We start from the raw sequence: 25,832 nt of genomic DNA, 5'->3' as shown, positions 1-25,832 counted from the left end.
CTGTGACAGAGCAGAGATGAGTTGGACACCCATCACCTCAGGCCTAGGCTGCAACAGTACCTCCTGATGAGCCTCCCCTCATGTGGCCTCTGACTCTGGGACACCAACCTGAATCTGTCACCTGTGGAGCCAGCTCCCCCAAGATGTGTGGCACCCACAGTGCCCCAGACACCAGCCAGATTTAGGATACTACCAGATCATCCAGAAGTGTATGGCCTGGAGGTTTGCCCATTCAGAACATGGGTCCTGAGCTCCAAGAAGGATGAAATGCAGACTTGTCACAGCCTGAGTAACCCAGAAACATAAAGACCAAAAGGAAGATCAGGAGGCTGGGCTGGGTACGGTGGCTGACGCCTGTAATACCAGCACTTTGGGAGGCCGAGGCGGGCAGATCACAAGGTCAAAAGATCAAGACCATCCTGGCCAACATGGTGAAACCCTGTCTCTACTAAAAATACAAAAAATTAGCTGGATGTGGTGGTGCACACCTGCAGTCCCAGCTACTCAGGAGGCTGAGGCAGGAGAATCACTTGAACCTGGGAGGCGGAGGTTGCAGTGAGCCGAGATGGCACCGCTGCACTCCAGGCTGGTGATAGAGTGAGACTCCGTCTCAAAAACCAAGGGGCACAGAAACCACTGCAGGCAGATACAAAGTACTTGCATTGCTGGAGACCTTGCAGGTGAAATAGTTTAGTGACCTCTTTTGCTAATAAAGATTTTCAGTGAAGGGAATGGAAGGAAAAACTTTGAATGTGGAAACAAAAAACAAAGTATTAATGCTGAGCCAGGAAGCTGAAATACAAAGAAACCAGAAACAGGGCCCAGAGAAAGACTGGGGTCGGGGAGAGTCACAGAGACTCTAGCCTTCTATTCTGTGGCAAACAGGTCATCACCAAGGATGGGAGGTAGGTGAGGATGTCACAGCTCAGTACTGCCAGAAGTGGGTAGTTCTGATGCCGCTTGCATCACAGCACAGAAAACAAAGAGAAGGGAAAGCATCCAGTGTGCTCTGCATTCAGCACACTGATAGAAAGGCTGACCAAGCAAACACACAAAGAAAACCACCTCCCCAACGTAACTTATGAATACTGACACAAAAATCCTTAGAAATTCAGGACTCCAGCAGCACGTTACAAAAGCACTTCTGTATCTATTATACTCCTATGTTAACTGCTCAAAGGAGAATCGTGTGACCACTTTAGTAAGCTCTAGAAGGGAAATAGGAGCTATTACTGATTTTCATTCATTAGAAAAGACAAGATGACTATTTGTTAATCCAGATAAAACTGATTTGAATCAAAGCAGAATCCAGCATCAAGCTCATCAAAACCTAGAAACTTTTCCATTCAAGTCAGAGACTAGATACCAACTCTTCACACTCTGAGCTTCACACGATTTTGGACATACTACCCATGATGAACACGACTGCATGACGTAACACAACTGTTACAGATGATAAAAACACTGGCCAGGCATGGTGGCACATGGCTGTAGTCCCAGCTACTCAGGATGCTGAGGCACGAGAATTGCTTGAACCCAGGGGGTGGAGGTTGCGTGAGCCGAGATCACACTGCCCTCCAGCCTGGGTGACAGAGGGAGACTCCGTCTCAAAAAAAAAAAGAAAAAGAGAGAGATGAAAGAATTTTTTTTCTTTTTTTGAGATGGAGTCTCGCTCTGTCGCCCAGGCTGGAGTGCAGTGGCATGATCTTGGTTCACTGCAACCTCCGCCTCCTGGGTTCAAGTGATTCTCCTGCCTCAGCCTCCCAAGCAACTGGGACTATAGGTGTGCGCCACCACGCCCAGCTAATTTTTGTATTTTTAGTAGAAACGGAGTTTCACCATGTTGGCCAGGATGGTCTCGATTTCTTCACCTCATGATTTGCCCAGCTCAGCCTCCCAAAGTGTTGGGATTACAGGTGTGAGCCACCGTGCCTGGCCAAAAAAGATCAACGAATTTAAGAGCATGACAGGTTCAGCTGGAACAACTATGCAAGACCATGAGGCAGGATTAACTTGATCAGGTAATAGTAATAATGAAAACTTAATTAAATGTAATACACATTCCAACAGGATTTTCTCAATGAACAGTGACAAGCTGAGAATAAGTGTTCATCTGGAGAAACAGATGGCTAAAGCCAGCTAAGACTTTTTTTTTTTTTTTAATAACAAGGGGAACCACTATATATCAAAGCACAGTAACATGGCTTTTACTCAGACAGAAAAGATCAAAGGAGAGTCCATAGAGGCTTGTATATAAAGACAGCTACTTAGTCCATAACAAATATGGTATTTCCAATAAGCAGAGGATGAACCCCATCCATATATAAAAGGACATTCCAGATAAACTAAACTAAAAAGAAAAAAATTTAAGTGATGTAATCCCAGCACTTTGGGAGTCTGAGGCAGGAGAACTGCTTGAATGCAGCAGTTCGAGGTATATAACAAATACCACATCACACTAAAGTGTTTGGATAATCTACCTATATATGATACAGAATCTAGAACAGAAATAAAGACATATTTGAAAAGAAAAAGAAATTGTAAAACTTCTGTATAGAGACTACATAAAGGTAGACAATACATGGTCTGGGATATGATAATTCAATATTAACATCCAGAACATACAGAATTCCTACAAATAAAAAAAGAAAAAAATGGGAAAATACATGAACTCACAAAAGAAAAAATACAAACAAGCCATAGATTTATAAAATATGTCCAACTTGGTCCATTGTGAGGAAAATGTGAACTACATTGAACACATTGTATTTATCCCATCAGATCTGCAAACCTTCAAAAGACCATTACAAATTGCTGTTGATAAAGAAGAAAAAGAGTTGTCATTTACTTCAGCAACTCTATGTATTCTGAAAGATTTTAAATTTTTTTTTTTTTTTTTTTTGAGACAGGGTCTCACTGTCAACCTGGTTAGAGTGCAGTGGCATGATCACAGCTTACTATAACCTCAAATTCCTAGCCTCAAGCAATCCTCCTGCCTTGGACTCCCAAATTGCTGGGATTACAGGCATGAGCCCTGTGTCTTGCCTATTTTAAAAGATTTCTATTTGGCCGGGCACGGTGGCTCAAGCCTGTAATCCCAGCACTTTGGGAGGCCGAGACAGGCAGATCACGAGGTCAGGAGATCGACACCATCCTGGCTAACCCGGTGAAACCCCGTCTCTACTAAAAAATACAAAAAACTAGCTGGGCGTGGTGGCGGGCGCCTGTAGTCCCAGCTACTCGGGAGGCTGAGGCAGGAGAATGGCGTAAACCCGGGAGGCGGAGCTTGCAGTGAGCTGAGATCCGGCCACTGCACTCCAGCCTGGGCGACAGAGCGAGACTCCGCCTCAAAAAAAAAAAAAAAAAAAGAAAAGATTTATGATTTATGTTTATATATATACATATATATTTGTACTTTTTTTTTTGAGATGGAGTCTTGCTCTGTCACGCAGTGGCATGATCTCTGCTCACGGCAACCTCTGTCTCCTGGGTTCAATCGATTCTCCTGCCTCAGCCTCCTAAGTAGCTGGGATTACAGGCACAAACCACCATACCCAGCTAATTTTTTTTTTCTTTTTTTTTTTTGAGAAGGAGTCTTGCTCTGTCGCCCAGGCTGGAGTGCAGTGGCACGATCTCAGTTCACTGCAAGCTCCACTTCCGGGTTCACGCCATTCTCCTGCCTCAGCCTCCCGAGTAGCTGGGACCACAGGCACCTGCCACCACACCCAGCTAATTTTTTGTATTTTTAGTAGAGACGGGGTTTCACCATGTTAGCCAGGATGGTCTCGATGTCCCGACCTCATGATCTGCCCACCTCGGCCTCTCAAAGTGCTGGGATTACAGGCGTGAGCCACTGCACTTGGCCCATGCCCAGCTAATTTTTGTATTTTTAGTAGAGATGGGGTTTCAACCATGTTGGCCAGGCTGGTCTCAAACTCCCGACTTCAAATAGTCTGCCTGCCTTGGCCTCCCAAAGTGCTGGGATTACAGCCATGAGCCACTGTGCCCGGCCTATTTTTTTTTAGAGAGACAGGGTCTCAAACATTCTCCCACCTCAGCCTCCCAAAGTGCTGGGATTACAGGCCTGAGCCACTGTGCCTGGCCTTAAAGGATCTGAGATGGTAATCTGTAACTACCAGATTTTTAGTTTACAACATTGGTTGATCCTGTAGTTCCGTTTTTAGATATCCAACCTACAGAAAAACCAACTCATTCGTGCAAAAAAAAAGTATGCAAGGAGGTTTTCTGCAGTAAATTTAATGTCCATCAAAAGAAGAAAAATCAAATGTGGACCACACTGAAGCTGTTAATAAAGCAGAGGTCGGGCACAGTGGTTCATGCGTGTAATCCCAGCACTTTGGGAGGCCAAGGTGGGTGAATCACTTGAGGTCAGGAGCTCAAGAACAGCATGGCCAACATGGTGAAACTGTCCTTTACTAAAAATACAAAAATTAGCCTGGAGTCATGGTGCACACTGTAATCCCAGCTACTGCAGAGGATGAGGCTGGAGAATCACTTGAACCCGGGAGGCAGAGGTTGCAGTGAGCTGAGATCATACCACTGCACTCCAGACTGAGCAACAGAGTGAGGCACCATCTCTCAAAAAATAAATAAAATAAAGTAGACCAGACAGACGTGGTGACTCGTGCCTGAAATCCCAGCACTCTAGGAGGCTGAGGTGGGTGGATCACTTGAGCTCAGGAGTTCAAGACCAGCCTGGGCAACATGGTGAAACACTGTCTCTACAAAAAAAAAAATTAAATGGGCATGGTGGTACTTGCCTATAGTTCCAGCTACTTGGAAGGCTGAGGTAGGAGGACAGCTTGAGTCCAGGATGCAGAGGGTGCAGTGAGCTGAGATCATGCCACTGCACTCCAGCCTCGGTGACACAGTGAGAGCCAGTCTCCAAATCAAAAAGAAGCTGAACTGTCTGTATTATAACACCCTCATAATGTGTATACATATTCACATACATTCACATAAGCCTATGTAAGAAAGTCTGGCTGGAAATACACACCAGGGTTACCAGTGGTTATGAAGGGAGGGCAGAGTAGACAGTACATGTAACAGACTAAGGGAGCCCCTACTGTCAACACAAGTATCACCTGCCACCGCCAACAGGTTCACTTTCAACCAAGCAGGACACTGCTGATTCTGGGGCCAGAGAAAAACTTAAGAGTTTGGTTCTGCAACTGCTCATCACAGCACCCCATCTGGGGTATCCCAATGCCTACTGCTTTTCCAAGATATGGGTCCCTGACTAATCAGTTGGCCCCTTCCCTGTGGGGGCTTCCCATGTCTGGTTCTCACCTGGAATGGTGTCTTGAGGAATTCCTCTCTCCACTGGCCAGAAATCTTCTGCCTCCTCTAACTGAGATACCACATCTGGTTTGGAAAGCTGATGTTCTGCTCAAAGGAAAAGAGACAGGGCTTGTGGGGGTCTGTGTTCGGGAGAAAATGCTACCTATCCTACCGCAGCACAAGCTGTCTCTAGCTTCTTCCCTGCTAAGGCATGACATACATGACTTCTGGCCTAGAGCGGTGAACACAACTCCATCCATCCCTGTTGTTGGCTTTCCTAGACTCCTTTGCCAAGCAGCTAAGGGGCCCATTTCTGGTCAGCCAGACACAAAGAGAGATCGGTCAGCTGGGAAAGCTTTTGCTTTCTGGTTCAACATGACAGCTGTGAAAGAGACTTGGCTCGGGCTACCCCTTCTCCTTGTTTCTGCCTTGAGCACAGATGCAATGCTTGGAGCCACAGCTGTGCAATGACTAGGGGGAACATGGAAAGGTTCACAATAACCAGAGTCTGAAGGGACAGGCTTTTTTTTTTTTTGAGACAGAGTCTTGCTTGGTTGCCCAAGCTGGAGTGCTGTGATCCAATCTCAGCTCACTGTAACCTCCTCCACCTCCCAGGTTCAAGCAATTCTCCTGACTCAGCCTCCTGAGTAGCTGGAGTGCCCGGCTAATTTTTGTATTTTTAGTAAAGACAGGGTTTCATCATGTTGGTCAGGCTGGTCTAGGACTCCTGATCTCAACTGATCTGCCCGCCTCAGCCTCCCAAAGTGCCAGGATTACAGGTGTGAGCTACTGTGCCTGGCAGGGACAGGCTCTTTGGTGCTACTCCTAAATCGTTGGGACACTGGCATCACATTGTCTGGAATTTCTGTGGAGTTGTTTTTTTGTTTGTTCGTTTTGTTTTTTTAAATAGAGACAGGATCTATGTTGCCCACACTGGTCTCAAACTCCTGGGCTTAAACAATCCTCCTGCCTCAGTCTCCTCAACTGAGCCACCATGCCTGGCTGGAACTCTTGTTACAAAAACAATAAGCATCCACTATTACAGCTGAAAACATCCCCCACAGACCCATCTCCCTCGTATTCAGGGAGGGATGGACTACTAGGCAATGCTTCAGAAGTCATACTGAAAAGCTGCCCTTTTCCTACTGGTGCCCCTGCAGTCTGAACCCAAGGAGACACATACTTCAGAGGTGCTACACAGATCCTTATTGACCTGGAGGCCAGCCTTACCCACTGAGACCAGGTTCCTGTAGTTCTCCAGCATCACTTCCCTGTACAGGGACTTCTGTTTGAGGTCCAGCAGTCCCCACTCTTCCGGGGTAAAACCCAGTGTTACATCTTCAAAGATCACTGGTTCCTAAAAATCCAGATTCTTGTTCAGCCATGGGCCATCCACATCCATGACAAAAGAAAGACAGGGGAGGCTGACCAGGCCAGTGAAAGCACAGAATGGTCTACAAGATGACCCAAGGGCATTTTGGTAGTCTCATCCTGAGTTCCTGTCTTTGTCTGAAACCCCAAGCAAACCCAAGCTTGACTCTATTCAGGTTACAATAAGGAGAGCAACACATGAGTCCTCTGTAGCATATGAAAACCTGTCCATTTATTTTATTTTATTTATTTATTTATTTGTTTTTGAGACAGAGTCTCACTCTGTCTCCTAGGCTGGAGTGCAGTGGTGCAATCTCGGCTCACTGCAGCCTCCGCCTCCCGAGTTCAAGCGATTCTCCCGCCTCAGCCTCCTGAGTAGCTGGGATTACAGGTGCACACCACCACGCCCGGCTAATTTTTGTATTTTTAGTAGAGATGAGGTTTCACCATGTTGGTCAGGCTGGTCTCGAACTCCTGACCTCATGATCCGTCTGCCTCAGCCTCCCAAAGTGCTGGGATTACAGACGTGAGCCACCGCACCCGGCCCTATTTCTTATTCATTTGAAAATTCTGACTTTGAGAGTGGTGCGTATGCCTCCTAGGGAATTCTCTGAGCTGCACCATCACACCCAAGCTGTCAGCCCCTGCCCAGGGCCCTGATGCTTCTTTCTATTTCCTTCACCTGTCAGGGATCCATCCTCACCTGTCTTTTCTACTTGTTATTAAATTATGCTGCTGTCACCTCTTGCTCGATGCCAATTTATCTGCTGAAATCTAAACATAAGCCTGATCCCTGCATAGACCTATCAATTACTCTTTGGGAGGCTGAGGTGGGCGGATCACCTTAGGTCAAGAGTTCGAGACCAGCCTGGCCAACATGGTGAAACCCCGTCTCTACTAAAAACACACAAAAAAAGTAGCTGGGCATGGTGGCACACGCCTGTAGTCCCAGCTACTCGAGGAGGCTGAGGCAGGAGAATCACTTGAACCCAGGAGGTGGAGGTTGCAGTGAGCCAAGATCGAGCCAGTGCACTCCAGCCTGGGCGACAGAGGGAGACTCCATCTCAAAAAAAAAAAAAAAAAAAAACAAAAGTCCTGTCAATTACTCTTCCCAGTATAAAGGGTACAAGGAAGAGCCTTGACCTGGCCTTCAGAAGCCCCTACAATCTGGTCTCTATTCTAACTACACCCTTGGAAAACCAAACCACCTGCGGTTCCACCATCAAGCAGGATCTCTCATGCCCAACCAATCTACCCCTCCCCGAGGTGCTCTGGGGGACGGGGGCATCTCAGGGAAGGTGGTATCTCACCACCATCCGCATCCCCCCAGGTGCAGTAGCGGACTCAAAAGCCGAAGGAAGCCTCTACTCACACAGGACCAGGCCGTCGGAAGCCTTGAGGCCATAGTTTCCTCCTTCTCAATGTGTCTCTGGTGGAAGTGGGCAGAGTCCTGAGGAAACCGAAGTTGGGAGGGGAGGGAGAGGCGTAAGAGCTCCGCTGGGGAGCTACCCCAGCCTCCGCCCAGGAACGGCTCCCTCAGCGGGAAATGACAAGCCCAGCCAAACTGGAAAACGCCCAGAGTGAGTCACAGGACTCCCACAGTACTGGAGAGGACCAGTTTTCCCCTCCCCGAGAGGACACCGAGCCTCCTCTGTCCCGCGCATCGGAGGGGATCGCCTCCCTGGCCCAGACCCCACGCTCCCGGAGGCGATTTGTTCTCTCCACCCCGGCGCCCCGAAAGCACTGTCTCCCCTCGGGGTTCCGGGTCACCGACCCCATCCCACAGAGCGGCGGGAGGACTGCAGGCAGGGCCTGCTCCGGGTACCCGAGCTCGGCGGGAAAGGCAGAGGCCGCGCTCGCCCCCAACTAACGGTTCCGGACCCGCCCAGCGCAGCCCCCGACGGACGCATGTTTCGCGCGGCACTCACCCGGCGCGCGCCGCACAATGGCGCCAGTCGGCCGGCGGCGAAGTGCGTCAGCCCGCCGTCCCGGACTACAACTCCCAGATGCCCCCGCAGCGCGCCAGCTCGCCTCACCCAGCGGCGGCCATCTTGACCGGCCGGTTAGGGGCGGCAGGCGAAGCCGGGGTTGGCAGGAGGAGGGCACTCGTCCATGTCCCTCGGCGGTCCAGCTAGGCAAGGGGAAGCCTTTGATGAGGGACGCTAGGCCGCAGGGCCCCACACTAATGTGGGCGGCGACCCGAGCTGGGAGAGAGTCGTGCCCTGCCAAGAAGGCGACCACTCTTGGGGCAGAGCAGAAGCTGGAGATAGGAAAGGAGCTGGACAGGGGTGAGGCCGGAAGTGCGGAGTAGGTGATGCTTAGTTGGTGGCAGTGGGGGCGGGATTAATTATGACGTCCCTTGGGAAGAGGAAGGGCGGGTAGGGCGGGTAGGGCCGGAAGTGCAGGGGGCGGGCCTAACTGGCCGTCCATCTCGGTGGAGGGGCGGGGGCAGGGAGGGCGGGGAGAAGGAGGCGGGGCTAGGGTTCACGCAACTTTTGGGAAAGGGGGCGCGACTGGAGGACGGAAGTCGCGGGGGGGAGTGGGGAGGTACTGTGGTTCCAGCAGTTTCAAAGGCGAGAAAGAAGGCGAGGACTGGGAGAGCAGGAAGTGTGCAGGAGTTGGGACTGACGGCACCTATGTTTCTGGGAGACGGGTCCTGCCTAGAAGTGAGGGTGGACAGGGCCAAGTGTCCACTCAAGGTCAGGGAGGGGAGGGAAACTCGGAGGACCGGAAGTGTGATGGGAACGTGGCCAAACGTCCACCCTAGTTCTGGGGATTAGAGGAAGGGAGTAGGAAGGTCAGGGGTGTGCAAGGGGAAAGAGGGAAGCCTGGGTGGACCGTAAGTGTGATGGGAATGAGGCCAAACGTCCACCCTAGTTCTGGAGAGATGATTAGGGCTAACTATACCCCAGGCATTGGGGAGGAGGAGCAGTATCCTCTGCCCGGTGTCCCCCTGTGGTCCAGTTTGCTCCTGGAAGCTGAGGCACTTACGTCTAGGGAGAGGAAACTGAAGTCTGTAGCTGTCCAGGACCTGGTGTGTGCCACCCATCGTTGGGCCCAGGGTGCTCTCATCTTCCTTGGAAGCTCAGGACAAGGAGGTATTCTCTTGGCTTCTTCAAGGACCGACATCTGGTGTTTTCGTATCTTCCTTAGGTCCCAGGTCCTGGTATGGTCTTGTCTTTTTGGGACCTGGGGGCCTTGATCTCTCTGGGTGCGCAGGGCACTGTGCACTCTCTTAATCTTTCCTGGCAGGTCTCAGTAGTCCTCTGCCTCCCTCTGGTGGTCTTGTACATTGCCTGCTAAACTTGTTCCACGGGTTGTTAGTTTTTTGGTCACTGTGGAGGATCTAACCTCAGGCTACACATTGTTTAATTGTTGTTGCTGTTAGTGAGTTGATTTTGGCATAGGAGTATTTACTCAGAGACTGTGCAGATATCTTACAGTCTAATAATATTTCCTTGGATTTTTCTTGTCTATTATAGATATAACACTATCCCCAATTAATAAGTAATTTGATATCTTCCTTTTCCATACTTCAACTTTTTTTTTTTTTTTGAGACGGAGTCTCGCTCTGTCGCCCGGGCTGGAGTGCAGTGGCCGGATCTCAGCTCACTGCAAGCTCCGCCTCCTGGGTTTAGGCCATTCTCCTGCCTCAGCCTCCCGAGTAGCTGGGACTACAGGCGCCCGCCAGGTCTCCCGGCTAGTTTTTTGTATTTTTTAGTAGAGACGGGGTTTCACCGTGTTAGCCAGGATGGTCTCGATCTCCTCACCTCGTGATCCGCCCATCTCGGCCTCCCAAAGTGCTGGGATTACAGGCTTGAGCCACCGCGCCCGGCCCATACTTCAACTTTAAAAAAGTAACATTGTATAGTCCTAGCTAGTATGACAGAGCTATGTCAAGTAGTCATGTTTACTAATAGTCTTGTTTTGTTCTGGATTTGAATAGGGATACGTCTAACCCTTCATATTCAAGTTTGATGGAGGCCCTTAATCGCAAGGAAGCAAACCCCCTTGGAAATTCTTTTTTTTTTTTCTTTTCTTGAGACAGGGTCTTGCTCTGTCACCCCGGCTGGAATGCATTGGTGCGATCACAGCTCGCTGGTGTGATCACAACTCACTGCAGCCTCCGCCTCCTGAGCCCACGTGATCTTCCCACCTTAGTCTCTCTCATAGCTGGGACTACAGGACAGGTGCACGCCACCACACCTGGCTGACTTTTTTTTTTTTTTTTTGAGACAGAGTCTTGCTCTGTCGCCCAGGCTGGAGTGAGGTGGCACAATCTCGGCTCACTGCAACCTCCGCCTCCTGGGTTCAAGTGATTATCCTGCCTCAGCTGCCCAAGTAGCTTGGACCACAGGCGTGCTGGACCACTATGCCTGGCTAATTTTTGTATTTTTAGTAGAGACGGGGTTTCACCGTGTTAGCCAGCCTGGTCTCAAACTCCTGACCTCAGGCAGTCCGCCCGCCTCAGCCTCCCAAAGTGCCAAGATTATAGGCATGAGCCACCCCGCCCAGCCTCTTTTGTATTTTTCTGTAGAGACAGAAACCTCATCATGTTGCCCAGGCTGGTGGAAATTCTTCTAATGATTTCTTTTTTGTTTATGTGGTATAGGATAAAACCTGATTTTTGATTAAAAGAATTTGTTTTTGATACAGGGTCTTGTTCTGTCACCCAGGCTGGAAAGCAGTCATGGCTTACTGCTGGCCCAACCTCCTGGGCTCAAGTGTTCCTCCCATATCAGCTTTCCAAGTAGCTAGGACTGACTACTGGTGTGCATCACCACACCTGGCTAATTTTTAACAAATATTTGTGTAGAGATGAGGTCTCAGTGTGTTGCCAGGGCTGGTCTTGAACTCCTGGGCTCAAGCAATCCTCCTGCCTCGGCCTCCCAAAGTGCTGGGATTGCAGGTGTGAGCCACCATGACTGGCCAAAGATTTTTTGTTTGTTTTGAGACAGAGTCTCGCTCTTTCACTCAGGCTGGAGAGCAGTGGCGTGATTTTGGCTCAACTGCAACCTCTGCCTCCCGGGTTCAAGCAATTCTCCCTGCCTCAGCCTCCTGAGTAGCTGGGATTACAGGGCGTGCCACCATGCCTGGCTAATTTTTGTATTTTTAGTAGAGATGGGGATTCGCCATGTTGGCCAGACTGGTCTCGAACTCCTGAACTCAGGTGATACGCCTACCTAGGCCCCCCAAAGTGCTGGGATTACAGGCATAAGCCACCACACCCAACCTAAAGATGGTTTTAAATAAGTGTATTATTGAAGATTGATTTATGAGAGCCATTTTAATTCAACTTTTAATAATTGCATACTCTTTTCCTGTTTAGCAAATTAAATATGCTGTTTAATTTATTGTAATTTGTAAAAAAAAAATGACTTCTGAAGAAATGTTAACTATTAAACATGTAAAATGTTGAAAAAATGTTATTCATCATTGTTGGATTTAGACAGTGCCTTGATTGCTTGTTCAAAACCTTCTGGGCCAGATGTATTTTGTAATTCACAATCATTTGGATTTTAGTAGGATGGTAATGTATTTACACCATACAGTATATAAATCCCTAAGAGGTCTGGGGTAGCATCTGACCATCAAACACATGAGTATATCTGTAGCAAAATACAAGAATATTTACATTAGGTGGCAGAGAGACAAAATATAAATAGCCTTGTTCATATAAATTTTGCAGACTCATAACAGGGAGAAGTTTTCTGTTAGAAAATATCTGGAATTGGCCAGGTGCGGTGGCTCAAGCCTGTAATCCCAGCACTTTGGGAGGCTTAGACGGGTGGATCACGAGGTCAGGAGATCGAGACCATCCTGGCTAACACGGTGAAACCCTGTCTCTACTAAAAAAGTACAAAAAAACTAGCCGGGCGAGGTGGTGGGCGCCTGTAGTCCCAGCTACTCTGGAGGCTGAGGCAGGAGAATGGCGGGCACCTGGGAGGCGGAGCTTGCAGTGAGCTGAGATCCGGCCACTGTACTCTAACCTGGGCGACAGAGCGAGACTCCGTCTCAAAAAAAAAAAAAAAAAAAAGAAAATATCTGGAATTTTGAATTGCATAGAAGGCATTATGGATCATAAGTGAAAATGTGTGTTTTAGAAATAGTAGTTATTTCATTCAATTGCAAAGTTTAATTTTTACTTTTTCTCTCTTAATATAGTCCACATAGGGCCGGGTGCGGTGGCTCACACCTGTAATCCCATCACTTTGGGAGGCTGAGATGGGTGGAGCACCTGAGGTCAGGAGTTCGAGACCACCTGGCCAACATGGTGAAACCCTGTCTCTACCAAAGGGGGCTCCATCTCAAATAAATATATATATATTCCACATAGTCAGACATAGGTTTATTGAGATACTGAGTTATTTAAATATATTAATATTCTTCTATATGCTTTTTTTTTTGAGATGGAATTTCGCTCTTGTTGCCCAGGCTGGAGTGCAATGGCACTGCAACCTCTGCCTCCGCCTCCCAGGTTCTAGCGATTCTCCTGCGTCATTCTCCCTAATAGCTGGGATTACAGGCAGATGCCATGACGCCCAGCTAATTTTTGTATTTTTAGTAGAGACGGGGTTTCACCATGTTGGTATGGCTGGTTTCGAACTTCTGACCTCAGGTGATCTGCCCATTTTGGCCTCCCAGAGTGCTGGCATTACAGGAATGAGCCACTGCCCCGGCCCCATATGCTTTTTTTAATCAATGGTCTTCTATTGGTCCAAATTAAGCAACATATGACTAAGAATAAAATATATAAAGCTATAAGTTGGCCCAAACGATTATGACAGCTGGACCATTATGGCAGCTGGTGGTGTTCAACTGAGTCCTAAACCAGCTGTGCAACTGAATCATGGACTTAGGATTTGATTTCCACTCATCATTCTCTGTCTCTCTTTCATCACACAGAGCATCTCAAATCGTTCCATGTAAAGGGGGACACATTTTAAAATCATTTTTAAAAAGAAGAAAGACATGTCTTTCCATCTTTGAAGTGTGAGCATTGAGGACACCTCTCTGAACTTCTGAGAGCTTGGGAACGTATTGTATCAATTAATGTGCATTTGAACTATAAATTATTAGTGTCATAGCTTTGTTCCCAGAAGAGAGGCTCTTTGGTTACTGCTGCTCATTCATTCTTTGCCTGTTTTCCCCAACATCAAAGGTAAGCTCACCATCAGGATAATCCACACTGGACATAGCATATGGGGGAAAGGCTAAGACTTTGGGCTCTGAGCAGAGGCTGATCACAAACAACCTCCAGAAAAGGACCTGCCTCAAAGAGGAATGCAGGAAGTCCACAGAATGCCGGACAAACCAGTGAGGCAGATGTGGAATAATCTAGTACACACCTTTGCACCCTGTATCTGTTAAGGCGTGTTTGGTTGGAAATAAATAAAAACCCAAATAACAAACACCGTTTTCTCACAAAGAAAATCTGCAAGTATAGGTCTCTCCTGGTGCTGGTTAAGCTGCCCACTGAAGTCACAGAGGATGAGGCTCACTCTTTCCCTCTTGCTGTCCTTAGTGTGGGGCATCTTTTCTGTAGGCCAGTAGGATGTAGACAAGGAACAAGCCAGCCACACACCTCCTGCTAGTCCTGAACACAACCCATCAATATTTCTCTGCCTTGGGAATAGACCTTTTCTTCTCTGATGAGAACTGACTCCCATCTCTCTTGAGTCTTTTTCTTGTTTACTTCTCTGTTCAACAACCATGGAGGATACACACATTGAAAATGAAAGAAATCTGCTCTCAGCAGTATTGAACATTTTCCAGATATTCTTGTTACTACAAATAAAGTATGAGACCAGGGTCATACTTATAATCCCAGCACTTTGGGATGCCAAGGCAGGAGGATCACCTGAGCTCAGAAGTCCAAGACCAACCTGAGCAACATAGCAAAACCTCGTCGGTGTTTAAAAAGCAAAAAACTTAGCTGGGTGTGTTGGCACATTCCTATAGTCTTAGCTACACAGGAGGCTGAAGTAGGAGGATCTTGAGCTAAGGAAGTTGAAGCTGCAGTGAGCCCTGATTATGCCACTGCACTCCAGCCTGGGTGACAGAGCTTGACCTTGTCTTAATAAATAAATCAATTTGATATGAAATAGACCTAAGGCTGTAATGATTGGGAAAGGAAACCTAAAAATGACATTAGCATACTTTAAAAACCCAATTGAAAAATTTAAAAATCAAGATTACAATAAGCCAGGCAGAATAAAAAAGATGGACAAATCAACACCATAAAGCAATGCACAAAATCTTTTTTTTTTTTTTTTTTTTTTTTTTTTTTTTGAGACGGAGTCTTGCTCTGTTGCCCAGGCTGGAGTGCAGTGGCGCAATCTCGGCTCACTGCAAGCTCCATCTCCCGGGTTCCCGCCATTCTCCTGCCTCAGCCTCCCGAGTAGCTGGGACTACAGGCGCCCGCCACCACGCCCGGCTAGTTTTTTGTATTTTTAGTAGAGACGGGGTTTCACCGTGTTAGACAAGGCTGGTCTCGATCTCCTGACCTCGTGATCCGCCCGTCTCGGCCTCCCAAAGTGCTGGGATTACAGGCTTGAGCCACCGCGCCTGGCCACAATGCACAAAATCTATACCTGCAACGGGTATATTGAAATGGAGGTTCCTTTCACAATAGAATCATAAAAACAAAATGTCTGAAATTAGTTTGTTGGGAAATGTGAAGATAAGTTTTGAAAGAATTACAAGTAAACTTACATAAATGAAAATGCTTATCAAGTTTGAGGATGGATGGCCAATGAGTAAAGTGTCAGTTACCCAAATTCATCACTAGATACGATGAAAGAGCACATAGGATTACAACAGAGCCTTTTGGGAGGCTTGACCCTTGAACTTTCGTTTCTGCTTCTCCCTCCTCCAGTGTGAGAGAAAGAACTGATTGCTATTCTTCACATAACCAATTGGCTTCAAACTCATCTTAAGGAGAAACACCTGCAGAAATGACTAGTTCAGACGTGTTCTTTGGTTATGCCAATAAATTAAGACTTCAGATCCATCAATAGCATACAATTCTTATCACAGAGTTCTTTAGGGGCCATGGCGAGGGAATCATTTTGTGGTTCAGCAGGTTGACACTATTTTGAATGGAAGTGTGTGATTCTGGGCACCTGTTTTCACCCAGAGAGGACCCATGCCACACTCTATGAAGAACAGAGAAAGAGAGACAGCACCCACATCTGCATGGATCTCTTGAGTCCACCACATCCCAGAAGGCGCTTCCATGTCACATCGTTGGACCTGTGGAATATCTCCTTTCCATTGTTGCAGCCCCTTGGCTGTGCCTCTGAGGCTACCAGGCCCTTCCTTCTGACTGTAGTGGCCTCAGCTCTGCATGAGATGTCTCCCTAACAGGAAGTGTCTCTGAGGGCAGCAGGGGCCATCCTGAGCCGGCAGAACTGGTTACCTGTGATGGCTGCTTCTAGGAGACCCCAAACTGTGGCTCAGCATGACCAAACGAGAATTGAGAGCAGAAGCTGGTGGGGAGCAAGAAAGGGTTATCATGTAAGGTGTAGTTTTGGCAGAAGTGACACTATACCACCATTCATTATCTTAAATTTCACTGACTGGACACAGTGGCTCACATCTGTAATCTCGGCACTTTGGGAGGCTGAGGTAGGTGGACTGCTTGAGGTCAAGAGTTTGAGACCAGCCTGGCTGATATGGCAAAAACCTATCTACTAAAAATACAAAAATTAGCCAGGTGTGGTGATGCATGCCTGTAATCCCAGCTTCTTGAGAGGCTGAGGCATAAGAATTAACTGAACCCAGGAGGCAGAGGTTGTAGTGAGCCGAGATCACACCACTGCACTGCAGCCTAGATGACAAAGCAAGACTGACTCAAAAAAAAAAGTTGTTCTTTCTTTCATTAAGTCCAGGCTGGGCACAGTGGCTCATGCCTGTAATCCCAACACTGTGAGGCCAAGATGGGAGGATCGCTTGAGCCCAGGAGTTCAAGACCAGCCTGAGCAACATACTTGCCCAGTTGTTTGTGTGAGATTCCGTCTCTACGAAAACAAACAAAACACGAGTTGCACATGGTGGTGTATACCTGTAATCCCAGGTATTCGGGAGGCTGAGGTGGGAGGCTCGCCTGAGCCTAGGAAGTCGAGGCTGTAATCGCACCACTGCACTCCAGCCTGGGCAACAGAGCAAGAGACCCTGTCTCAGCACAAACAAAAAATGTAATTAAATCCAGGTGTAAGGGCTTCTAGGGCTGACTCCTGGGCTCAAGTATGAGCTGTAGCCAGGCACTGTCCATCCTTTAGCTCAGCCCTCCCCAGTGTATGGCCTTGGTTCTTTCTGAGGCACACATCTTTGCAGTCTTAAGATGGTGATTACAGTTCCAAGTCTAGCATGTAGCCATGCAACATTTGGCTAAAGAAGTTGGCATCAGGAAGTGTATTTGTTTTCTATTGCCACTGTAACAAATTACCAAAACTTTGTGTCTTAAAACAACAACAAATTTGTTGGCTCACAGCTCTGGAAGTCAGAAGTCCAAAATGCGTCTTACTAGGCTAAAATGTCAGCAGGACTGTGGTCCTTCTGGGGGGGTCTAGGAGAGAATCCATTTCTTGGCTTTTTCCAGCTTCTAGAGACTACCTGCATTCCTTGGCTTATGACCCCTTCCTGCATTTTTAAAGGCAGCAGTGTAGTACTTCAAATCTCTTATTCCATTATCACATCATCTACTCTGATTCCTGCCTCAAGTTATACAAAGACATTTGATTAAATAGGGCCCACCCCAAGTAATCCAGAATAATCTACCCATCTCAAGAATCTGGCCAGGCATGGTGGCTCATACCTGTAATCCCAACAATTTGGGAGGCTGAGGCAGGAAGATCTCTTGGGCCAAGGAGTTCGAGACCGGCCTGGGCAACAGAGCAAGATCCCTGTCTTAACAACAACAAAAATAGCTGGGTGTGGTGGCATGCACCTGTGGACCCAGCTACTCAGGAAGCTGAGGCAGGAGGATCGCTTGAGCCCAGGAGTTCCAGGCTACAGTGAGCCACGATCACACCACTGCACTCCAGCCTGGATGACAGAGTGAGACCCTGTCTCTAAAACAAACAAAAACAGATCCTTAGTGGCATCTTCAATGTCTCCTTTGCCATGCGAAGGTAACATATGTATAGGTTCCAGGGTTTGGAATGTGGACATCTCTGAAGGAAAGGGGGCATTACTCTCCCTACCACAAAGAAGTAATACAACATTTTGGCTGGGCGCGGCGGCTCATGCCTGTAATCGCAGCACTTTGGGAGGCCAAGACAGGTGGATCACAAAGTCAGGCATTCAAGACCAGCCCGGTCAACACGATGAAACCCCGTCTCTACTAAAAATACAAAAAATTAGCCAGGCGTGGTGGCGGGCGCCTGTAGTCCCAGCTACTCGGGAGGCTGAGGCAGGAGAATCGCTTGAACCGGGAGGTGGAGGTTTCAGTGAGCCGAGATCACACCACTGCACTCCAGCCTGGGCAACAGAGCTAGACTTATTCTTAAAAAAAAAAGGAGTAATACAAAATTTTCGGAAGACTTCTCTGTTGTTGCTTGCTCTGACCCTATTAGCCAGGATTAACACATGCATCCATGTCCTGGCTGTGAGAAAAGCTGGAAAAGAGTGTAGCTGGTTTTTTTGGCATTCATAGAAGGCGCCGGACTGTGCTGCAATGAAGGTGGGTGGCACAGCCACAGTAGCTGGCACAAAAGTCAGCTTGGGTGGAGCCCATCTACCCCAGATACCTCTCCTCACATTAAGTTATAAGGCCACAAACCAGATCTGGGTGGAAGTTTCTGGACTTGCTGCCAGCAAAGATCTGGAACTGAAGGTTGACAACTCATGCCTGCAATCCCAGCACTTTAGGAGGCTGAGGCAGGAAGATCACGTGAGGCCAGGAGTTAAAGACCAGTCTGGGCAACATAGTGAGACTCCATCTCTACCAAAAAAATTAAAAAATTAGCTGGGCATGGTGACATGTGCCTGTAATCCCAGCTACTCAGGAGGCTTAGGTGGGAAGATTTCTTGAACCCGGGAGATTAAGGCTGCAGTGAGTTATGATCAGGGCACTGCACTCCAGCCTGGGCAACAGAGTGAGACCCTGTCTCCAAAAAAAAAAACAACACAAATCTGGAACTGAGTGAAGTCCCAACATCCAGGGAGCAGCTAGCTACCAGGACATGGGGACCCTGGTGTAAGATTGAATGGGGTGCTGGAAGGGAAAGATGGCATTCCACTGAGGTAAGGGAGAAGTGTGAGCTCTCCCTTGGGTGTAGGAGGGAAGCCAGAATTTCAAAACATGAGAGAGAGAGAAAAGAGAGAGAGAGAGAAAAGAGAAGAGAAGAGACAGAGACAGAGAAACTGAGAGAAAAGTCTTCATGTGAGGCTGTGCGGTGGCTCATGTCTGTAATCCCAGCACTTTGGGAGGCCAAGGCAGGCGAATCACCTGAGGTCAGGAGTTTGAGATCAGTCTGACCAACATGGAAAAACCCCATCTCTACTAAAAATACAAAATTAGCTGGGTGTGGTGGCGCATGCCTGTAATCCCAGCTCCTCGGGAGGCTGAGCAGGAGAATCGCTTGAACCCAGGAAACAGAGGTTGTGGTGAGCTGAGATCGTGCCACTGCACTTTAGCCTGGGCAATAAGAGTGAAACGCCATCTCAAAAAAAGAAGAAAAAAAAAGATTCATTTATGAGACCTTTCTACTCATCCCTTTCCTCAGATACACCCCAGAGCACCCTCAGAACACCCCAGATACCCTTTTGGGCAGCTATGGGTGAAGTTGCCCATCAATCTCAGCTCCAGGGGATGGCCCACTGACCTCATTCTGTCTCCGTTGCTGCAGTGATTAATCCAGGGGTATGGAAGCACTGGTCCAAGCCAGTGAGTGCAAGGCACCCTCCTGTCCATGACAAGTGTCAAAGCAATGAACATGAATGGAGAGTGAAGCCCAGGACTTTGATTAAAAGTTAGGAGAGTGTGTTAGGCTGAAAAATGACCCCCAAAGATGTCAGGCCCGAATTCTGGGAACCTATGAATGTTGCCTTATATAGGGACAGGGGCTGCATATGTATTTAAAGATCTTGAGAGAGGAGATGATCCTGGATTGTGCATGTAACCACAGATATCTTTACAAGAGGGAGGCAGAGATAGATGAGACCACACATATGCAGAAAAGGAGAAGGTGATGGGACCGTGGAGGCAGAGACTGGAGTTGTGTCAAGTCAAAACATGCCAGCAGGCTAGGTGCGGTGACTCACGCTTGTAATCCCAGCACTTTGGGAGGCCGAGGCAGGAGGATCACCTGAAGTCAGGAGTCTGAGACCACAGCCTGGCCAACATGATGAAACCCCGTCTCTACTAAAAATACAAAAGCTGGCTGGGCACAGTGGCTTGCGCCTGTAATCCCAGCACTTTGGGAGGCTGAGGCGGTTGAATCACAAGGTCAGGAGTTCAAGACCAGCCTGGCCAACATGGTGAAACCCCATCTCTACTAAAAACACAAAAATTAGCCAGGCATGGTGGCAGGTGCCTGTAATCCCAGCTACTCGGGAGGCTGAGGCAGAGAATTGCTTGAAGCTGGGAGACAGAGGTTGCAGTGAGCCGATACCATGCCACTGCATTCCAGCCTGGGTGACAGAGTGAGACTCCCTCTCAAAAAACTAAAAATAAAATAAAAATAGGCCGGGCGTGGTACCTCACACTTGTAATCCCAGCATTTTGGGAGGCCAAAGCGGGTGGATCACGAGGTCTGGAGTTCGAGACCAGCCTGGCCAATATGGTGAAACCCGATCTCTACTAAAAATTAAAAAATTAGGCCGGGCGCGGTGGCTCAAGCCTGTAATCCCAGCACTTTGGGAGGCCGAGACGGGCGGATCACGAGGTCAGGAGATCGAGACCATCCTGGCTAACACAGTGAAACCCCGTCTCTACTAAAAAAATACAAAAAACTAGCCGGGCGACGTGGCGGGCGCCTGTAGTCCCAGCTACTCGGGAGGCTGAGGCAGGAGAATGGCGTGAACCCGGGAGGCGGAGCTTGCAGTGAGCTGAGATCCGGCCACTGCACTCCAGCCTGGGTGGCAGAGCAAGACTCCGTCTCAAAAAAAAAAAAAAAAAAAAAAAAAAAAAAAAAAATTAAAAAATTAGCTGGGCATGGTGTTGTGCGCCTGTAACCCCAGTCACTGGGGAGGCTGAGGCAGGAGAATGGCTTGAACCCAGGAGGCAGAGGTTGCAGTGAGCTGAGATCGTGCTACTGCACTCCAGTCTGGGTGATGGAGCAAGACTCTGTCTCAAAAAATAAATAAATAATAAAATAAAATTAAAAATACAAATACAAAAATTACCTGGTTTTGGTGGCATGTGCATGTCATGCCAGCTACTCAGGAGGCTGAGGCAGGAGAATCGCTTGAACCCGGGAGGCGGAGATTGCAGTGAGCCAAGATCACGCCACTGCACTCCAGCCTGGGCAAAAGAGTAAGACTCTGTCTCAAAAAAAAAAAAAAAAAGGGAAAAAGTCAGCAGCCACAAGCTGGAAGAGGCAAGGAAAGAATTATCTCCTGGAGCCTCCAAGGGAAGTACAACCTGTCCAACAGCTTGATTTTGGCCCAGGTATGGATTTCATGCTTCTGGCCTTCAGAAATGAGAGAATCTATTTGTTGTATTTTAATTTTTATCTTATCTCTTGTTTTAAGACACTGAGTTTGTAGTGATTTGTTACAGTGGTGATAGGAAACTAATACAGAAAACAAAGCCCAGTCTCTTGAAAGAAGCCGAGCCATATTGGCCGGGCGCAGTGGCTTACATCTGTAATCCCAGCACTTTGGGTGGCCGAGCCTGCTGGATCACCTGAGGTCAGAAGTTCAAGACCAGCCTGGTCAACATGGTGAAACCCTGTCTCCACTAAATAGACAAAAATTAGCCAGGCGTGGTGGTGGGTGCCTGTAATCCCAGCTACTCAGGAGGCTGAGACAGGAGAATCACTTGAACTCAGGAGGCAGAGGTTGCAGTGAGCTGAGATTGCGCCATTGCACTCCAGTCTGGGTAACAAGAGTGAAAGTTCATTCCAAAAAGAAAAGAAGAAGAAGCTGAGCCATATTGCTGTCAATGGGAGCCAATTTGAGAATAATCAATATTGCAGACTGCTGATGGGAAAGGTGGAAGGAAACTGAGTATTTGAAGACATTGTTGAACTGCTGGATCATACTGATCCTAAAGCTATTCTGGCTGTCTAACTCTCCAGGCATGTGAATAAAAATTATCTGATGAGGTGGGCTAGTTGCTACCAGCCCAGCAAGCATCCTGACTCATAGCACAGCAGCGGCAGATTCATTTGCTTTGTCTTTTTTTTTTTTGAGACTGTTTAAAATGGCAGCATAAGTCCTTTGGATCCCATCATCCCATCAGCTTGATACAGGTCTCTCTCTCTCTCTCTCTCTCTCTCTCTCTCTCTCTCTCTCTCTCTCTCCCTCTCTCTCCCTCCCTCCCTCCCTCTCTCTCTCTCTCTCTCTCTCTCTCTCTCCAGACAGACTCTCGCTCTGTCACCACGCTGGAGTGCAGTGGCGCAATAGCAGTTCACTGCAACCTCCGCCTCCTGGGTTCAAGTGATTCTCCTGCCTCAGCCTCCCGAGTAGCTGGGACTTCAGGCGCTTGCCACCATGCCCAGCTTATTTTTGTATTTTTAGTAGACACAAGGTTTCACCATGTTGGCCAGGATGGTCTCCAGTTCTTGATCTCATGATCTACCCACCTCGGCCTCCCAAAGTACTGGGATTACAGGTGTGAGCCACTGCGCCCGGCCAGCTTGCATATAGTTTTAAAACTCATTTATTTATTTATTTATTTTTGAGACAGAGTCTCGCTCTGTCGCCCAGGCTGGAGTGCAGTGGCGCGATCTCAGCTCACTGCAACCTCCACCTCCCGGATTCAAGCAATTCTCCTGCCTCAGCCTCCGAGTAGCTGGGACTATAGGCATGGGCCGTCTCACCTGGTTAATTTGTGTATTTTTTAGTAGAGACGGGGTTTCACCGTGTTGGCCAGGATGGTCTTGATCTCCTGACCTTGTGATCCACCCATCTCAGCGTCCCAAAGTGCTGAGATTACAGGCACGAGTAACCACGCCCAGCTGTTTTAAAACTTTTAAAATTAAAGTTTAGTCCAGGCATGGCGACTCACACCTATAATCCTAGCACTTTGGGAGGTCAAGGCATTAGGATCACTTGAGGTCAAGAGTTCCAGACCAGCCTGGCCAACATGGTGAAATGCTGTCTACTAAAAATACAAAAACTAGCCAGGTGTCCTGGTGCTTGCCTGTAATCCCAGCTCTTCAGGTGGTTGAGGCAGGAGAATCACTTAAACCCAGGAGGCAGAGGCTGGAGTGAGCAGAGATCACACGACTGCACTCCAGCCTGGGCAACAGAGTGAGACTGTCTCTCAAAAAATTAATTAATTAATTAAATTAAAGTTTATATATAAACTTTATATATGTAAACTATATAAACTTTAAACATATATATACATATATAGGCATAAAGTCCTAATGGTCACAGCTTGATGAGATTTTTTATGTATGTCTAAATATATAAATATTTAATACCCATATATAAAAATCCATCACACAGGTCAACAGAAAATATCTTTCCAAAACCCTGTACCACTTCCTGGTTAATATCTCCCAGAGTTAACCACTATCCTGATTATCATCGTAAGTTTTTTTCTGTCCTCAAACTTCCTATCAATGGAATCATATAGTCAATGGTTTTCTGCGTCTGGCTTCTTCCAGTCAGCACAATGTGTTTGAGAGTCATCCAAGTTGTTGCATGTATCAGTAGTTCATGTTTGGTAAATTGCTGAGTAGAATTCCACTATGGATGGACCACACTTTGTCCATTTTATTATTGATGGACTGCTGGGCTGTATCCAGTTTTGGCCCCTTAAGACTAATGCTTCTACAAATGTCCTTTTAGATGTCTTTTGGGGACATGGCTCATACTATCATTGTGAGAAATTACTATTATATTTGTTCTCTTGGGCAATTTTTCCAGAAAGAATACAAATTTTGAATGCTAATAGGTCTGTAGTGCTTACTCTCTCCTCATATGTGTGAATGATATATTTGCTGAGCATCAAATCCTGACATCAGAGTCTTTTTGTTTCTGGAATCTTCACTTATCTTCTAATGTCCAGGGTTTCAGAAGAGAAACCAATGCTGCTTCTCCCCTGTGATCTTTGTAAGGGATTTTCAGTGAAACTTGTGAAGTTTGCACTAGTTTTGGAGAACGGGTACTTCACCAGGCTATGATCTCTTTTTAACCCTGCCAAGACACTGGGCATGCCCTTAGAAATGTGAACATATGGGCCGGGTGCGGTGGCTCAAGCCTTTAATCCCAGCACTTTGGGAGGCCGAGACGGGCAGATCACGAGGTCAGGAGATCGAGACCATCCTGGCTAACACAGTGAAACCCCGTCTCTACTAAAAAATACAAAAAGCTAGCCGGGCGAGGTGGCGGGTGCCTGTAGTCCCAGCTACTCAGGAGGCTGAGGCAGGAGAATGGTGTAAACTCGGGAGGCGGAGCTTGCAGTGAGCTGAGATCCGGCCACTGCACTCCAGCCTGGGCGACAGAGTGAGACTCCATCTCAAACAAAATAAATAAATAAAATAAGAAATGTGAACATACATACAACTTTTTTTTTTGAGACGGAGTTTTGCTCTTGTCACCCAGGCTGGAGTGCAATGGCACAATCTCGGCTCACTGCAGTCTTTGCCTCCCGGGATCAACGAATTCTCCTGCCTCGGCCTCCCGAGTAGCTAGGATTACAGGCATGTGCCACCACACCCAGCTAATGTTTGTATTTTTAGTAGAGACAGGGTTTCATCATGTTGGCCAGGTTTGTCTCAAACTCCTGACCTCAGGTGATCCTCCTGCCTCGGCCTCCCAAAGTGCTGGGATTACAGGTGTGAGCCACCGCACCCGGCCAACATACAACTCTTTATGATGCCTCTATTTAAGTAAGTAGCAGAATGCCATTGGCAAAGTATTGGCAAGTTAGTATAAAGCTCTCTGATTTATTTGGAGTGATAATATTTGGATTATGCAGAAAAAAATTGATAGCATATCCTTTAGCCCTCATCTAGGACTATTATAAAATCATACACATAATGACACCCATGATGCTAAAAGGTGTATGATTTCTGCACCACTCTTCAAGGTTGGTGGTTCTTCTATTCATATGTGATGTAGAAAAATAGAAAAGCGGCCGGGCGCGGTGGCTCAAGCCTGTAATCCCAGCACTTTGGGAGGCCGAGATGGGCGGATCACGAGGTCAGGAGATTGAGACCATCCTGGCTAACACGGTGAAACCCCGTCTCTACTAAAAAATACAAAAAAACTAGCCGGGCGAGGTGGCGAGTGCCTGTAGTCCCAGCTACTCGGGAGGCTGAGGCAGGAGAATGGCGTGAACCCGGGGGGCGGAGCTTGCAGTGAGCTGGGATCCGGCCACTGCACTCCAGCCTGGGCGACAGAGCAAGACTCCATCTCAAAAAAAAAAAAAAGAAAAATAGAAAAGCTGTTGCCATTGATAACATTTACATGTGATTACCTATGACAACCATTTCTCTTCTTTTCTTTTCATTTTTTAGACAGGGTCTCATTTAGTCACCCATGCTGGAGTGCAGTGATACTATCTCAGCTCACTGTAGCCTTGACTTCCTCAAGCAATCGTCACTTCCCAAGTAGCTGGGACTACAGGAATGCACCACCACACACAGCTACTTTTTGTATTTTTATTAGAGATGGGGTTTCTCCTTGTTGCACAGGCTAGTCTTGGACTCCTGAGCTCAAGTGATCCACCTGCCTTGCCCTCCGAAAGTGCTGGGATTACAGGTATGAGCCACTGTGCCCAGCCATGATTATCTATGGCAACCATTTTTTTTTTTTTTTTTTTTGAGATGGAGTCTTGCTCTGTTGCCCAGGCTGGAGTGCAGTGGTGTGATCTTGGTTCACTGCAACCTCCACCTCCTGGGTTCAGCTATTCTGCCTCAGCCTCCTAAGTAGCTGGGATTACAGGCATATGGCAGACATTTCTTTTTCTTTTTCTTTTTTCTTTGAAATGGAGTCTTGCTCTGTCCCCCAGGCTGGAGTGCAGTGGCGCCATC

General features: G+C 47.6%; 1 protein-coding gene across 5 annotated transcripts in view; it reads right to left on the bottom strand.

Moving 5' to 3' along the window:
• ZNF274 (zinc finger protein 274) overlaps positions 1-9,052 on the bottom strand; it is a 32,717-nt gene extending 23,665 nt beyond the window's left edge. The window contains exons 1-4 of one of the 5 annotated variants that reach the window (XM_010386964.2): positions 8,601-9,052; positions 8,045-8,122; positions 6,532-6,658; positions 5,311-5,406 (exon numbers count right to left, since the gene is read on the bottom strand). In XM_010386964.2, the coding sequence (XP_010385266.1) occupies positions 5,311-5,406; positions 6,532-6,658; positions 8,045-8,077 (256 nt within the window). In that variant the 5' untranslated portion in view covers positions 8,078-8,122; positions 8,601-9,052. Of the gene's footprint in view, positions 1-5,310; positions 5,407-6,531; positions 6,659-8,044; positions 8,123-8,446; positions 8,543-8,600 lie in introns of those variants that run through there. The other 4 variants (XM_030912916.1, XM_030912917.1, XM_030912918.1 and 1 more) reach the window with 4 other exon arrangements.
• Between the last annotated feature and the right edge of the window lie 16,780 nt (positions 9,053-25,832).

This window comes from Rhinopithecus roxellana, chromosome 12 (genome assembly GCF_007565055.1).
Source record: "Rhinopithecus roxellana isolate Shanxi Qingling chromosome 12, ASM756505v1, whole genome shotgun sequence".
Classification (NCBI taxonomy): domain Eukaryota; kingdom Metazoa; phylum Chordata; class Mammalia; order Primates; family Cercopithecidae; genus Rhinopithecus; species Rhinopithecus roxellana.
This window is presented reverse-complemented; position numbering and strand designations above follow the sequence as displayed.